This window comes from Drosophila takahashii, chromosome X, assembly GCF_030179915.1.
Source record: "Drosophila takahashii strain IR98-3 E-12201 chromosome X, DtakHiC1v2, whole genome shotgun sequence".
NCBI lineage: Eukaryota > Metazoa > Arthropoda > Insecta > Diptera > Drosophilidae > Drosophila > Drosophila takahashii.
Window position 1 is genome coordinate 24,896,608 of NC_091683.1, and position 12,931 is coordinate 24,909,538.

A 12,931-nucleotide genomic window follows, 5' to 3' on the forward strand; every position below is an offset into this window, starting at 1 on the left:
CCAATTAAATTCCGAGACACAAAGAAATCTTTAAGCACGTTCTTCAAAACAAGTACAAATTTCATCCGATTTTGTACAATAAGAAAGCTCGAACAAAACATGCGATATCACTGTTCAAAGACATTCGTTATCTTAAATGAATGTATTTTATTGGTACTGGATTGATTGGATCGCGGATCACAGACGTGTGTATGCCAATTTTGGTGGATCTAGCTCTTGGGCTATTGTCTTACAACCAAGAAAAGAGAGCTGATGATGGTCACACCCGACCATCCGGCCAAACGATGCCCTCGATAAAGTCCAGATAGGAGGAGACACGCGTGTAGAGACCCGGTATAATGGTGGCGCATCCGAATCCCGACGAGATGACGCCCACGACGTTGAAAATACCGTCCTCGATGTTAATCTCGTGGATGAGTGGACCACCGGAGTCGCCGGCACAGGCATCGGCGATCTGCTTTTGATCGATGGCGCAGATCAGAGAGTCGATCACGCCCTGCTTCAGGACCCAAGCGGTGACTGGCAGCTCCGCAAAGGAGACGTTACACTGGTCCAGCGGCACCAGTTCCAGTCCCGCTCGCAGCAGGATCTTGGAACGTGCCCGAGCTGCGGATCAAGCATAGTTAATGATTCCTCAATCGATGATATATATAATCCAGAATACTTACTGGTTACGTTTATGGTACCCCAACCGGCAACAAACAACTTGGCATTCAATGGCGGATCGGCGGGTTCCGTGTGAAGACAGGCGGGCCGGATGTCTTTCGTCTCGACAATGTCATGTTGCAGCTCCAAGATGGCGATATCATGGTACTTGTTGCCCACATATTGCGGATGGATCTTAACGCTTCGCTGAAAGATGATAATGGTATCGAAATTATTAGCAATACTATAAGCTTATATAGTTCTAAAATATCACTTAAAAATATCGATGTATTGATATAATATAGAAACAATCACTAATGTACAAATTATTTACAATCAATACTCAGAAAATAATACATTTTTCATAAATATATAATGAAAATGTTTGTTATCGATACTATCGATATTTTGATACATTATCAAGAACCCTACTCACTTATTATCGATATTTTGATATGTTATTAAAAACCCTACTCACTTATTATTGATATTTTGACATATTATCAATATTTTTAATAAATTATCAACAACCCTACTCACTTATTATCGATATTTTGATATATTATCAACAACCCTACTCACTTTTTATCGATATTTTGACATATTATCAATATTTTGATATATTATCAAGAACCCTACTCACTTATTATCGATATTTTGATATATTATCAACAACACTACTCACTTTTTATCGATATTTTGACATATTATCAATATTTTGATATATTATCAAGAACCCTACTCACTTATTATCGATATTTTGATATATTATCAACAACACTACTCACTTTTTATCGATATTTTGACATATTATCAATATTTTGATATATTATCAAGAACCCTACTCACTTACCACAACGATATCCTGGTGGGATTTGTCGGGATTCTCGACATTCACCGCTCCCAAGCGAACGAAGGCCGGCGTTTTGGCATCGGTGTTCACGCAATGGGCGGCGGTGAGGACGAAACGACTGGCGATTAGCGAGCCGCCACATCGGAAATCAAAGGTGCCAAAGGTGATGTAACCGATGGCCGCCATATGGGGATAGACGCCTTGATCGACGGGATAGCCGCCCACGATGTGGATAACCAGGTTGTTGCCGCTATTCTCTTTTCTTTGCTCCCGATACTTTTTGCAGGCTATGTTTATAGGAGGTTAGCAGATATAAATATAAATATTTTGATCGTAATCCCACCTGCCACAGCTGGACGATCTCCCGAGCTTCCCGTGGGCACATCCACGCGTCCCAAGGTCTGGACCATCGTTCTGACCCTCGGAGGGCTGGTGGTAGGGGTTGTTCGGGTGGGCACGCTCCTTACGGTAGTGGTACTGCTGGTGGTAATGGTACTAGTACTAGAAAAGAAACGTGGATACTGAGTAAAGATTGCCAAGTGATCGTAATCTAGGGGGTAATCTACTTATTTCCACAGCACGGCGTGATGGGACAGCAGAAGATCTCACCCCAAGCACCGAGGCCACAGCTGGGCACATCGTTGAGTTTGAGGATGCCCGTCTTTATATAGCCATCGATCAGGGGCTCACAATCGGAGGAGGAGCGACAGATTCCGGGCATAGTGTCCGTCACCTTACAGGTCTCACCCACTATAGAACCATAGGATTAAAAGGGGTTTTCAATTGGGTTAAGTGGACTATCGACACTTACCTTTTCCGGCTGCATTTGCGGAGGAGCAGCTGAGGAGCAGAATGGTCCCCCCGATTAGCAGGGACAAAGTGAATGGCATCTTAACTGGCTGTAATAAAGAATATGCGTATTACCTACTATATAATATACTATACTATACCATTCAACTATTGTGGAAAAGACGAAGAAACTATGGAGCAATGTTTTCGCTCTTTGGCTGATTATAATTGACCGATTTTTTATTATATTGATGCTAAATACGCACTACAGTCAGTTCTGGTATTAGAAAGCCATAAGGAAAATTCAAGGTTATCTTCTTGAAGATAGTATTTCACCATTTAATGGAAAACATAACATGGACAGTTTGGATCGGTTGATTCACCCTATTTTTTTTTTTTTGGGCCTCTAATCTCCGTTCTGTCAGTCACTTTTAGGGGTATTTATAGCTGATATCGAAAACCTCCCAAACTATTAAGGCGGGGATTTGTTCAATGATAAGGTGAGAACGCTAAAATGTTATTCCCTCAATTATTTCATATGATGAAATTGTTTGATGGCCCAAAATAGTTACGAGGATCTTAGCGATCTATTATAATTTGTACATGTCGTGGTCTGATCTTTCCATTGAACCCACCTGTGACACGACCTTTTTCCAGCCTTTGTTGATAAGGAAATACGTAGATGTTTCGATGTTATTTGAGTACGGCAATAAAAAAATTACAAAAAACAATAAATTAATAAATCAAGCAAAACACGAGAAGCACAGCAAAACAAAAATGCACACCAGTAAAGCCAATAAATCTGAAAACCGGTGGCTCCGGCGAGCAGAGAATCTCAATCGTATGGCACTAAACGCGGCTAAGTCGTAGATTCTGACCGCTCAGCAAAGCATCTCCAATGCAACTGAATCCCAGTCGGTGACCAATTCAATGGAGCTTAATCTACAAGCTAGGCAGCTGATAGCTCATGATCGAGCTCCTCTCCTCAACCGGTTTTTGCCTCTGACGCTTTTTAGAATCGAAGCCAGAACCAATTCAAAAATAATCGGAAAACCCGAGCAAGGCTTTTCATGAACAGATAAACATAAATAAACGAGGAGAGGGGAGGATAGTGCGGAATCAATTATGATTTTGTTGGTCGCTTTTGTTTACTTCAAGTACAAAATCCATGACTCAGTTCCTTTGGGTTTCTCGAGATCAGCAAAAGTATCGAAGAATGTATTTTAAAGGGAAACCAATCGATGCTAACTTACAAGTGGAATTACAAGTGTTTAATTTATGCGTCAATATCGTTAATAAACTCATCGCATGTGCCTGCAAATTTATGCACAAGATTACCGCATGAATTGAGATATATTTAGAATGCACCAATGCGCCGTTTACTGTTTTCCCCAACTTCACTTTAAATAACGAGAAGTATAATAAATATACATTTTATTTATATATTATTTTCTTATTTTAACTTAACGTCTACTTTGAGGTTTCTTGGGCATAGAAAGTACAGTCAGAGCTTTTCCAGTGTGACCATCCCCACAGAATTATGGCCAGTGTGACATGAACGCGCTTGTTAAGTCACTTCTATTCCTTTTTATACCTTGTTTTTCCTACCTAAAACTAAATGACGATCTAACTTAAGCTAAATGACTATTCCTTCTGCTCCCGCTCCACAAATCGCCTAAACTGCGGAGTGAGTAGACCCGTAAAGTACATGGTTCGCGCTTCGCACTCGCCGCCCGTGGGCGTGGCGATGCCAAGGGCGCAGCGACTTCCATTCGGTCGCACCAAATGGAGGATACTGCCCACCGATGCTGGGCAGGCGGCGCAGGAGCTGCTGTTGGAGAATCGCTGCAGATCCCTTTCGCCGCCCAGCGGCTCCACGCACAGGTGAGAGCTGCCCAGGTCCTGAACTCGACCATAGTTGGGCAAATCGCCGCAGGCCCACGTGGGACGCAGTCGCATGGGCATCTCGAACAGCGGGCAGTCGGTCTCTGAAAAGAGGATTCGGGTGTTAGAATGATTTCTAGAAGGACTCTCTGTCTTTACTCACCTTCACCCTTGCCCCAGCCCACGGCCACCAGGATGCCGCTGGACTGGAGCCGCGTCAGCTCGAACTGGCTGCACATGGGAGCCACGCTTACGTTGGCGGGTGTCTGACTGCCCAGACGAAGGGGTTCTTGCAGTCTAATGAGGGACAGATCCCTTTGAAATTGAACCAGACGCTGAAGGTGGAAAGATAGATGAATTTCATTAGTCCTCTGATTCTTAAAAAATAAAAAGCATAAGTTAAGATCATAATGTTGAGATCATAATGTTAAGATCACAATGTTAAGATAAAAATGTTAAGATCATAATGTTAAGATCATAATGTTAAATTCATAATGTTAATATCAATAAGAGATAATCATTTTGACGAGCTATTAAACTAACTATCGGACATCTATATCCTAGAGCTTTCATAGGAACTATAGAATAAAACTTTATAAAAATAAGGTTGTTTATAGCTAATAACATTAATCGTATTTTTCGTATTTTCTATACCTTACTCAAGTTAAAAACAAGAGAGAACGATATAGTCGGGTTGTTGTCCCGACTATCTAATACCCGTCACTCAGCTAAAGGGAGTGCGAACGCTGTGTCGGGTTGGTGTCCCGACTAATAATCGTAACTCAGCTAAAGGGAGTGCGAGGGAGATAGATATATAATTTTTGATTGCGTATAACTTTTTAATGAATGGTCCGATTTGAAAAATGTCTTCTACATTTCGATAGGTATAAATATACACAACAAAATTGCATTTATACTTCTCGGAAATCTTTAAAGATGTGGGCGCAGGACCCATTTTAAAATCGTTAGTGGGCGATTGTGGGCGTTAGACGGGGCGTGGCGCTCGGCTAAAATAAACTTGCGCTGCGTAGGAAGCCAAAGAATATGTGTGGGAAATCTCAACCTTCTAGCTTTTGTAGTTTCTGAGATCTCAGCGTTCATACAGACGGACAGACGGACAGACGGACAGACGGACAGACGGACATGGCTAGATCGACTCGGCTAGTGACCCTGATCAAGAATATATATACTTTATGGGGTCGGAAACGCTTCCTTCTAGCTGTTACATACTTTTGCACGAATCTAGTATACCCTTTTACTCTACGAGTAACGGGTATAATTATTGCCGATCAAGTGACTATATCTTTAATGTTGTTTAATATACTAAATATATTAAAAATTTAAGTGAAATTTTAGTTTGTAAAAGGGTATTCCAGGGTATTTTAAATTAATTTATGAATTTATTTTTATAGCTGATTTTAATTTTATATTTATGGTCATATCTTAATTGTAAAAAATGTTTTGGATACTAAGGATATCAACAGTCCAAAGTTCAATTCCGTTTTTTTCTTTTTTTAATCTCAAAGCTGACTGACTCACCACAATGTCCGCCAGATAGTCCTCGTCGGCGTCGACGTCCCGCATATCGGGCACTCCGAAGACGGCGTGACTGGGCCTCTCGCAGCCGGCGGCGCTGACCAGGAGCTGGGGGGTCAGGACGAGGGCGGCACAGTGATGCAGATGGCCATCGAAGGCGGCATTCGGATGGGCCAGCGAGGCCAGGTGGCGGTAGTGGGGCAACAGGCCTTCCGCCCGAGCGATGGCGGCCACCTCGAGGGGATCATCCGCAGCCCTGCCCACCGACGAGTCGCTCTCCACGCCCAGACGAGGTCCACTTTGAACGCGCGGCTGCAGGGGCAGATTGAGCGGACAGCAGATGATCTCCTCGTGCGTTCCCTCGCGGCAAGTCGTGAAGTCCTCATCCCTCAGGCGACCCTGGGACAGAAGGGGCTCCACACTGGGGCATGCGGACACCGCCCGGCATTGACCCTCGTACAGTGGAGCCTGGCAGTCGGCTCCATCGGAGGTGTCGCGGAAGGCGATGCTATCCCTCGTCGGCCGGTGAGTGGGCCCAATTGATCGCTGTACGTACTCGCGATCCGTCTGGAATATATCCAACCAGGGTTCTGCAGGCGGTGTTGTAGGCAGAGGTGGAGCTGGAGTAGTGGTGGTGGTAGTGCTAGTAGAAGTAGTGCTAGTAGAAGTAGTGCTAGTAGTAGTAGTGCTAGTAGTGGTGGTACTAGTAGTAGTGCTCGTCTGTTCCACTGGATCTACTCGCACCGCGCTCTGGGCATCTTCAACGGGACAACAGATCTTCTCGCTGCGACTCGTGAAGCCGCAATTCATCACCGTCTTCAAATTGAGTCTTCCCGTTTGGAGATGCGATGCCAAGGTCTCACAATCCTCCAAAGCTTGACAGCGACTGCGGTAGTTATCCGTGGGACAGGGATCACCAACTGCTTAAAAATAAGATAATACGATATGGATTTCATTTATAACAGGTAAAATTGACCTATATGGATAGTTATGTAACTATAAAGAAAGGTATTCTACTATCCAAAATTGTAACGTGTATATTGTTTTTGCTTTGGGTACTATTTAATAGTAAAGCTACTATAAACGAGTTGTTGTTGTGAGAGTAAACCCACGGGGAAAGTGAGAAGGTGGTTCTTTGTGTGTTGGAAATTTTAGCAGAAAGTTTTGGAAATCCTGTATCTTTTAGCAGGCGACGGTGTAGGGAAAATGTAATTTCCTTTGAAAAACCACATAGAAACCTCACCAGAAGACGGAAGAAATGTAAGGGGTGAATGAGGTTTTGTCCCTTCCGCTTGTATGGAGAAACCTCATGAAAATATCATATTTTCCAGAGGAATGTTCCCGCTGGGAATATTCGATTGGTAAAATTGACAATTCTTTGGTTGGGGACCGTTTTACTATTACATTGGTTGGATTTACTAATCGATCTTGTTATGTGTAATTATTGTAGGGTTAAACTGATTAGTAGATTGGTAGTGGGACCTGGCTTACGCACTTTCCAGACTGAAGTAGCCTCGACAGAAGCCCAGACAGAGGCTGGTGAAGATCAGGGCTGCTATGAAGCCCGTTGCCCCCCGACGTAACATTGCTCGGTTGACGATCGCTTTTAATGCTAATGCTGGGTGTTATTATTATTTAACTATAGTGGTTTTTTTCGCCTGATTTTGCTAGCTCAACAATAAAACTGGAGGCGGAGAAACTGACCGATCGACGGCGCTGCTGGCGATCAACTGGCATCTGGCATGTGGCGGTAGCCACTCTCGGAGCAAATGAGCTGGACCGGGTGATTCTCCCGCCCTCCCAACTGGTTCAAAGATCTGCGATCTGGGAATCGCACCGAGAGAGGAAGAGAGATAGAGAGAGAGAGAGAGCGAGAGCTTTCGGAGCGCGAGGTTGACCCAACATGATTGATTCGACAAAGTTAGTCACTGCCGATCGGTTGGTTGGGAGAAACCCCAAAAAAAGAGAAGAGAAGAGAAGTGCATCCATAGAAATTAGGGGGTGCACCGCTTGGTTAATATATTATGAAAGTATTACCTAAGGTTCCGGTGACTAAACTAATTATTACCTTCAAGAACTACGTAACTTCGTATACTGACTGCTAATGACGCCCATTGATAAAGTCCAGCTTCGATGGATTCACCAGACTTGCCTTGCCGGATTTTGTTGTAATCGAAACAAGGAACTTTTGAAGCTTCTCCTAGAGTTCCCAGAAAACTGAGCGTTTAATCGCAAAATAATCTCGAATTCGGGGAATCAATATATGAATCCCATCTTCCCTTCTCCTCCATAGTCTACGCCTTTGTTTCGATTCTCATCGGATCAGCATTCTATAATCCCTGAAATCTCTGAATGATAAGAAAACCACCCAGGATAATCATTCATTTGCCGTATATCAAATATATATTGATTTTTATATCGAAACAGTCACTGGTCCACTGGTCGAAAAACCAGTCTGAGGAGATTCAATTTCGATAGGGCGCCAACCAACAAGGAACACTTTATTTGTACAACGATTTGGATGAGTAAAAAACATTGTGTGTGGATTTTCACAGGAGTGTGTTTGGATTTTTTTTCCTATGTTCTTTAATGTAGGTCTATAATACTAATAATACTCTCGGCAGGAAGGGCAGAAACAGGGGAAGGGTTTTAAGTTCATGATCACAGTTGGGTTCCAGGCGAAACTTTTATTGTAGCTGAAAGTTCTGGGCGACGCGGAGTTCCTAGTAGCCGTAGATGAACGTCTCGTAGACGAAGCTGCGGGTCAGATTGGAGGTGAGCAGGATCTCGACGTTGGTCTGACCGATGCCGCCTTTGCTCAGATAGCCGCCGGCATCGTCCGCCGACTGGTCCACGTACACCTCGATGCAGGTGAGCGTGACTCCGGTTGTCGATCCGGCCGGATAGCTCATCAGCACCTCGATGTCCTTTGCGCTGGCGAAGCTCTCGTCATCGTAGTGATTCACAATCAGCCGATCGCCCGACGTTCGCTCCCCGGAGGTAAAGACGATGTTGCCCTTCGAGTGCTTCACCTTGTTCATCTCGGTGAGCTGGATATCCGGATTGAGTGTGGTGTATCGCGTGTCATCGGTCACCGGGGTGATGTCCGTATAGTAAAGATCGCTGGCACGGGCATGTGGCTGTCCGGATGCCGAAATGGCTAGGCCCAAAACCAGGCAACAGATCACAAGATCACAGATCATTTCGCGAAACACCGAAAAAAAATATAAGGAGGGTTCTGGGCTCTTTCTAATGCACTATTCAACCGCTTTTCGGATTTTGGTTGGTGCTGGCGACCGTCTCCGGCTTTTATACGTACTCCCTTATCGGCGGTCACTACCTCGATAAGACGGCTCGTCGACAACTGAACGATAAGCCCGGGAATTGGCCATGGCAATTTCGGCAGGCAGCGATTAATTGGCCATAATGCTGTGATCAGTTCCTATAAATAGGCCGCATCGGGTTTACATTAATCGTTTGGGTTATTATGGGAAAGCAATTGAATCAGAATGCAGCTGAAATAACTAAGTGATCCATAGTCTAAAGAATATAAACACGCCTGAATTCATCAATTACCTACATGGTTATAAATCAAGTGATCACTGATGATAGGCTCTCACATAGGAAGAGTTCAGATGATGACTGGGCATCTCTTTTGGGGGGAGGCGATTCTCCGCCGGCGCGTGTTTGTTTGTTTATTCGCCCCACGACAATCTTAGCCTTGGTATGCATATTGGCGCACAATGGCAAACAATCTAATAAACAAATAACCCTATCTACAAAGTCAATTGCCTGTCTACGCAACATGCCCAGGGCTATTATGTCCATATCGATTCTCCACTGACGTAGCCCATTTTTAGAAAAGAGAGTTCCCGAAGTTATATGGTTATTCCCCATCCCATGAACTCGTGAGAGTTTAGCAATTGTTCGATTTCAGTCTGTGAATCATACATCATATGGGAATTCCTTCCGAGATCCCACCAGATAGGCGGAAAGTTCGAACAACGTCAGAGGAATTGTATATTTTTAGACTCTTTAGCAGTCAAATCCCAGTTTGATTTACAATTTCGGTTTCACTTTCCGCGACGAAGCCCCAATCGGAATCCGAATCACAGATACAGCTGAGTGGCTGTCCCCGATTTATGGCACTGGCTGTCATCGCTTTCGAGTGGAAGGCGCGTGAGCAAGAAAACCATTTGAAGTTACTCGAGATTAGCGAATAGCCGCAGGCGATGATGATATATGATCCCCCACCAGCAGCCCATATAGTTGGGGCATCCAGTTTTACACAGAGGAAAAATAGGTTACCTTAAAATTATAAACCTTTTTAGAAGATCTGAGTTACTATGATATGCTGAATATATCAGGAGATAACCTATTTTAAAGATCAAGAAAATTATGATTTTACGACTTATTTCGCATTAATTTAGAGTTTTCTTATAAGTGTATAATTTAGGTTTATAAACCATTCCTGAAGAGCTGAGTTACTATATTATGCTAAATATTCCTGATAACCTATTATAAAGATCATGAAAATTATGATTTTTCATATAAATTTTCATATATATGTATAACTTAGGTTCAGTTTGTTACATCATTTTGTATGATTTCTTTTTATAATGAAACAATTTAACATTTAATTATAGATCAATTAAAAATATATATATTCAAGTTATAATGCGTTAAGGGTAGACTTTGGTGACCGGAATTCATTATTATTAATTTAATTTATTTATTTGTTTTATCCTGATGCGACAAGATTTTGTAACTTTCTTTTACTTCTCATTCTGCAAATGAGAACCAATTTTTTGATTTGGTAATCTTAATGTGATCTTAAGCCGGAAATGAAACCATAGTTATTATTTATATCGAGGTAATCTCGGGCTTGGAACCCTAATTAGGCTGCCTGCAAACACGTATATTTTAAATTTGAGTTTTCAAGTAAGATATAAAACTATTAGATAGAGAAAGCCGATGCCTAGATCCACTGGCCGTAGTACAGAGCCTGGTAGGAGAAGTTCTTGGTGTTCTTGGCCTCCAGCACAATGGAGATGTAGCGCTGACCGATGCCTCCGGCCACCACGTAGGCGGTGCCATCGCTGGCGTCCTGGGTGCAGGTCAGCTCCACGTAGGACAGGGCGGCGCTCTTATCTCCGGGCTTCTCTGGGTAATCGAGCTGCACGCTCACATCCTGGTTCCGTGGGAACTCGAAGGTGTCGGCCGTCTGGTAGACCAGAGTGTCGCCTGAAAGTATGCCAAATGAGAAAGTTAGTAATCGATGGTAGTGTATGCTTTGGGGAACTTACTGGAAATACGGGCTCCCAGGTTGTAGCGAACGCTAAGACTTCCGGCACGAGCCTTGCCGGGCACGATGTGCATATCCATTGGCTGGATCCTCAATCCCGGATGCTGGGCGGCAAAGACATGGATATCCCGCACCACTCGGATCTCGTTGCTATCTAAACGAAGGGCTCCAGCCGATCCACCGGAAACAAGGCAGCCCAGCAGGGCGGACAACAGGATCAGGCTGTACTTGGACATCTTGGGTATATAATAGGATTCTTCGATTCAGGAAGTTGTAAGCTCACGGCGCGTCGAAGTCACGGAATGATGGCCAAGGTCTGGAAACCACCTATTTATACCTGTCGAGGGAAACCTCCGGTTTGCTTTGAATCACATCGGTTGGCCCCCTTATCAGGCCCATTGCCAATTTCGAGTGCCAAGTGACAATGTCTAATCCAGAAACTAAAAAATAGACGCACCGAAGGGGGAAGCACACTGCCAGGGCCATAAAGGTACCAATTTCTCAAAAATATAGCGAAAGAATTACAAAGTGTGTAGTAAAATTTAAGTTCTAAAATAATAAAATTATTGGTTTAAGAGAACTTATAATATAAACTTTTGGCACCTATAGAAAGAGCACTTCAATTCCGTTTAAATTACTCAAAAATGTTCTCATTGAACAAATGTTAGAAAATTTTGTTAAAGTCAAATTTTAAACTTTTTCTCTGGGGCTTAAAACAAAAATGCTTTGATGTAAAGTTTTTCCCCAAGCAAAATTAATAAAAACTGCAAAAAAAATTCCAAAATATTTTTCCTTGTATTTTGTATGATTTTTTGAATGGGAAGATCTCAGTAAAACTTTGTATGAAAAGAAGGAAAAAGCTGCTAAAATTGTAATTTTTAGCTATTTTCTCAAAAATATAGCCAAAAAAAACTACAGAGTTGTAGTAAAGTTTAAGTTATAAAATAATAAAATTATTGGCTTAAGAGACTCTACGGTTAAAGAACCAAAAAATCTACTTATATTTCCAGTATCTCAAAAATATAGCCAAAAAACTACAGAGTTGTAGTAAAATTTATGTTATAAAATATCAAAATTATTGGTTTAAGAAACTCCAAGTTCAAAGAACCCAAAGTCTACTTCAGTGTGTCTACACCAGGAAAGAGTAACAATAATAACACTGATAAGAGCCATTCCCACTTCATTCAATTAAATTGAACAATTTTGGTGTTATTGCGCTTGGATCTAATCATCCCGGCGGCTGTGACGAAAGATAACACTAGAGTCTTATTTTCGGGTCTACTGCCACAGCCTATCCAGCAGTAAACAAACATTCTATTTTCTCTGCCTGTTGATTAGCCTGACCAGCTCCTAACGCAATTGAATGGCCCAGGATTGACACCTGCCTGACACTCCTCCTCCCTCCGCCTGGGGTAGAGAACTTCCCGGAATCTTATCGCCAGCGGACTTCCCTGGAACTGGGGCGTCGAGTGCTCTTCGAGACGAATCGGCCCATCATTACGATCGATATTGTTGATTCGATTAAACAATAAGTTCTGAATCATTTGCTTAAATTAGGATCCACTAGTCATTCTATACACTTCTTGAACTAGTGTTCCATAACTGTCTCTAAATATCGCTTTCTTCTTAGTTAAGGAATTATATATTATGTATAAACTTCAGATCTTCAAATATACATTTTGAATACTCTTTCAATAATATCTAATGTTCTACATTAAAAAAGGTTTTAAAATAATAATATTCAAAATATCATAACGATCTCTTCCAAATTATTATATTATAAACTTAAATATTCTGTTATTGATATCATTAAAATCTGCATTTTGAATACTCTTTTCATAATATCCAATTTTCTACATTAATAAATGTTTTAAAATAATAATATTCAAAATAGCATAACGATCTCTTCCAAATTATTG

The 12,931-nt window shown here is 42.3% G+C and overlaps 4 protein-coding genes across 4 annotated transcripts; all 4 read right to left on the reverse strand.

Moving 5' to 3' along the window:
* Window positions 1-107: 107 nt before the first annotated feature.
* psh (persephone) lies at window positions 108-3,181 on the reverse strand. Its single transcript, XM_017146914.3, has 8 exons — window positions 3,073-3,181; window positions 2,923-2,945; window positions 2,310-2,397; window positions 2,065-2,248; window positions 1,842-1,999; window positions 1,499-1,785; window positions 669-852; window positions 108-606 (listed from the first exon to the last, which is right to left on the reverse strand). Exons 3-8 carry the CDS (start codon window positions 2,386-2,388, stop codon window positions 260-262), a joined length of 1,239 nt encoding a protein of 412 aa, XP_017002403.2. The 5' UTR covers window positions 2,389-2,397; window positions 2,923-2,945; window positions 3,073-3,181; the 3' UTR covers window positions 108-259.
* Window positions 3,182-3,724: 543 nt separating this feature from the next.
* Window positions 3,725-7,448, reverse strand: LOC108060967 (uncharacterized). The gene is made up of 4 exons (XM_017146917.3): window positions 7,203-7,448; window positions 5,711-6,627; window positions 4,335-4,506; window positions 3,725-4,275 (listed from the first exon to the last, which is right to left on the reverse strand). Exons 1-4 carry the CDS (start codon window positions 7,291-7,293, stop codon window positions 3,932-3,934), a joined length of 1,524 nt encoding a protein of 507 aa, XP_017002406.2. The 5' UTR covers window positions 7,294-7,448; the 3' UTR covers window positions 3,725-3,931.
* A 728-nt stretch (window positions 7,449-8,176) lies between these two features.
* LOC108060973 (uncharacterized) lies at window positions 8,177-8,976 on the reverse strand. The gene has a single exon (XM_017146925.2). The coding sequence runs from the start codon at window positions 8,908-8,910 to the stop codon at window positions 8,431-8,433; it is 480 nt and encodes a 159-aa protein (XP_017002414.1). The 5' UTR covers window positions 8,911-8,976; the 3' UTR covers window positions 8,177-8,430.
* Window positions 8,977-10,605: 1,629 nt separating this feature from the next.
* Window positions 10,606-11,327, reverse strand: LOC108060968 (uncharacterized). The gene is made up of 2 exons (XM_017146918.3): window positions 11,014-11,327; window positions 10,606-10,951 (listed from the first exon to the last, which is right to left on the reverse strand). Exons 1-2 carry the CDS (start codon window positions 11,246-11,248, stop codon window positions 10,686-10,688), a joined length of 501 nt encoding a protein of 166 aa, XP_017002407.2. The 5' UTR covers window positions 11,249-11,327; the 3' UTR covers window positions 10,606-10,685.
* Between the last annotated feature and the right edge of the window lie 1,604 nt (window positions 11,328-12,931).

What these genes read in the sequence shown, in the direction of transcription:
- psh (XM_017146914.3), bottom strand. Translation starts at nt 2,388, where the DNA reads ATGCCATTCACTTTGTCCCTGCTAATCGGGGGGACCATTCTGCTCCTC. An exon ending in AGATCGTCCAGCTGTGGCAG is followed by an intron (nt 1,786 to 1,841) that starts GTGGGATTACGA and finishes CTATAAACATAG; the next exon opens with CCTGCAAAAAGTATCGGGAG. An exon ending in GGGTACCATAAACGTAACCA is followed by an intron (nt 607 to 668) that starts GTAAGTATTCTG and finishes CTTGATCCGCAG; the next exon opens with CTCGGGCACGTTCCAAGATC.
- LOC108060967 (XM_017146917.3), bottom strand. Translation starts at nt 7,293, where the DNA reads ATGTTACGTCGGGGGGCAACGGGCTTCATAGCAGCCCTGATCTTCACC. An exon ending in ACTATCTGGCGGACATTGTG is followed by an intron (nt 4,507 to 5,710) that starts GTGAGTCAGTCA and finishes TTCCACCTTCAG; the next exon opens with CGTCTGGTTCAATTTCAAAG. An exon ending in GGGCTGGGGCAAGGGTGAAG is followed by an intron (nt 4,276 to 4,334) that starts GTGAGTAAAGAC and finishes TCCTCTTTTCAG; the next exon opens with AGACCGACTGCCCGCTGTTC.
- LOC108060973 (XM_017146925.2), bottom strand. Translation starts at nt 8,910, where the DNA reads ATGATCTGTGATCTTGTGATCTGTTGCCTGGTTTTGGGCCTAGCCATT.
- LOC108060968 (XM_017146918.3), bottom strand. Translation starts at nt 11,248, where the DNA reads ATGTCCAAGTACAGCCTGATCCTGTTGTCCGCCCTGCTGGGCTGCCTT. An exon ending in CCTGGGAGCCCGTATTTCCA is followed by an intron (nt 10,952 to 11,013) that starts GTAAGTTCCCCA and finishes GCATACTTTCAG; the next exon opens with GCGACACTCTGGTCTACCAG.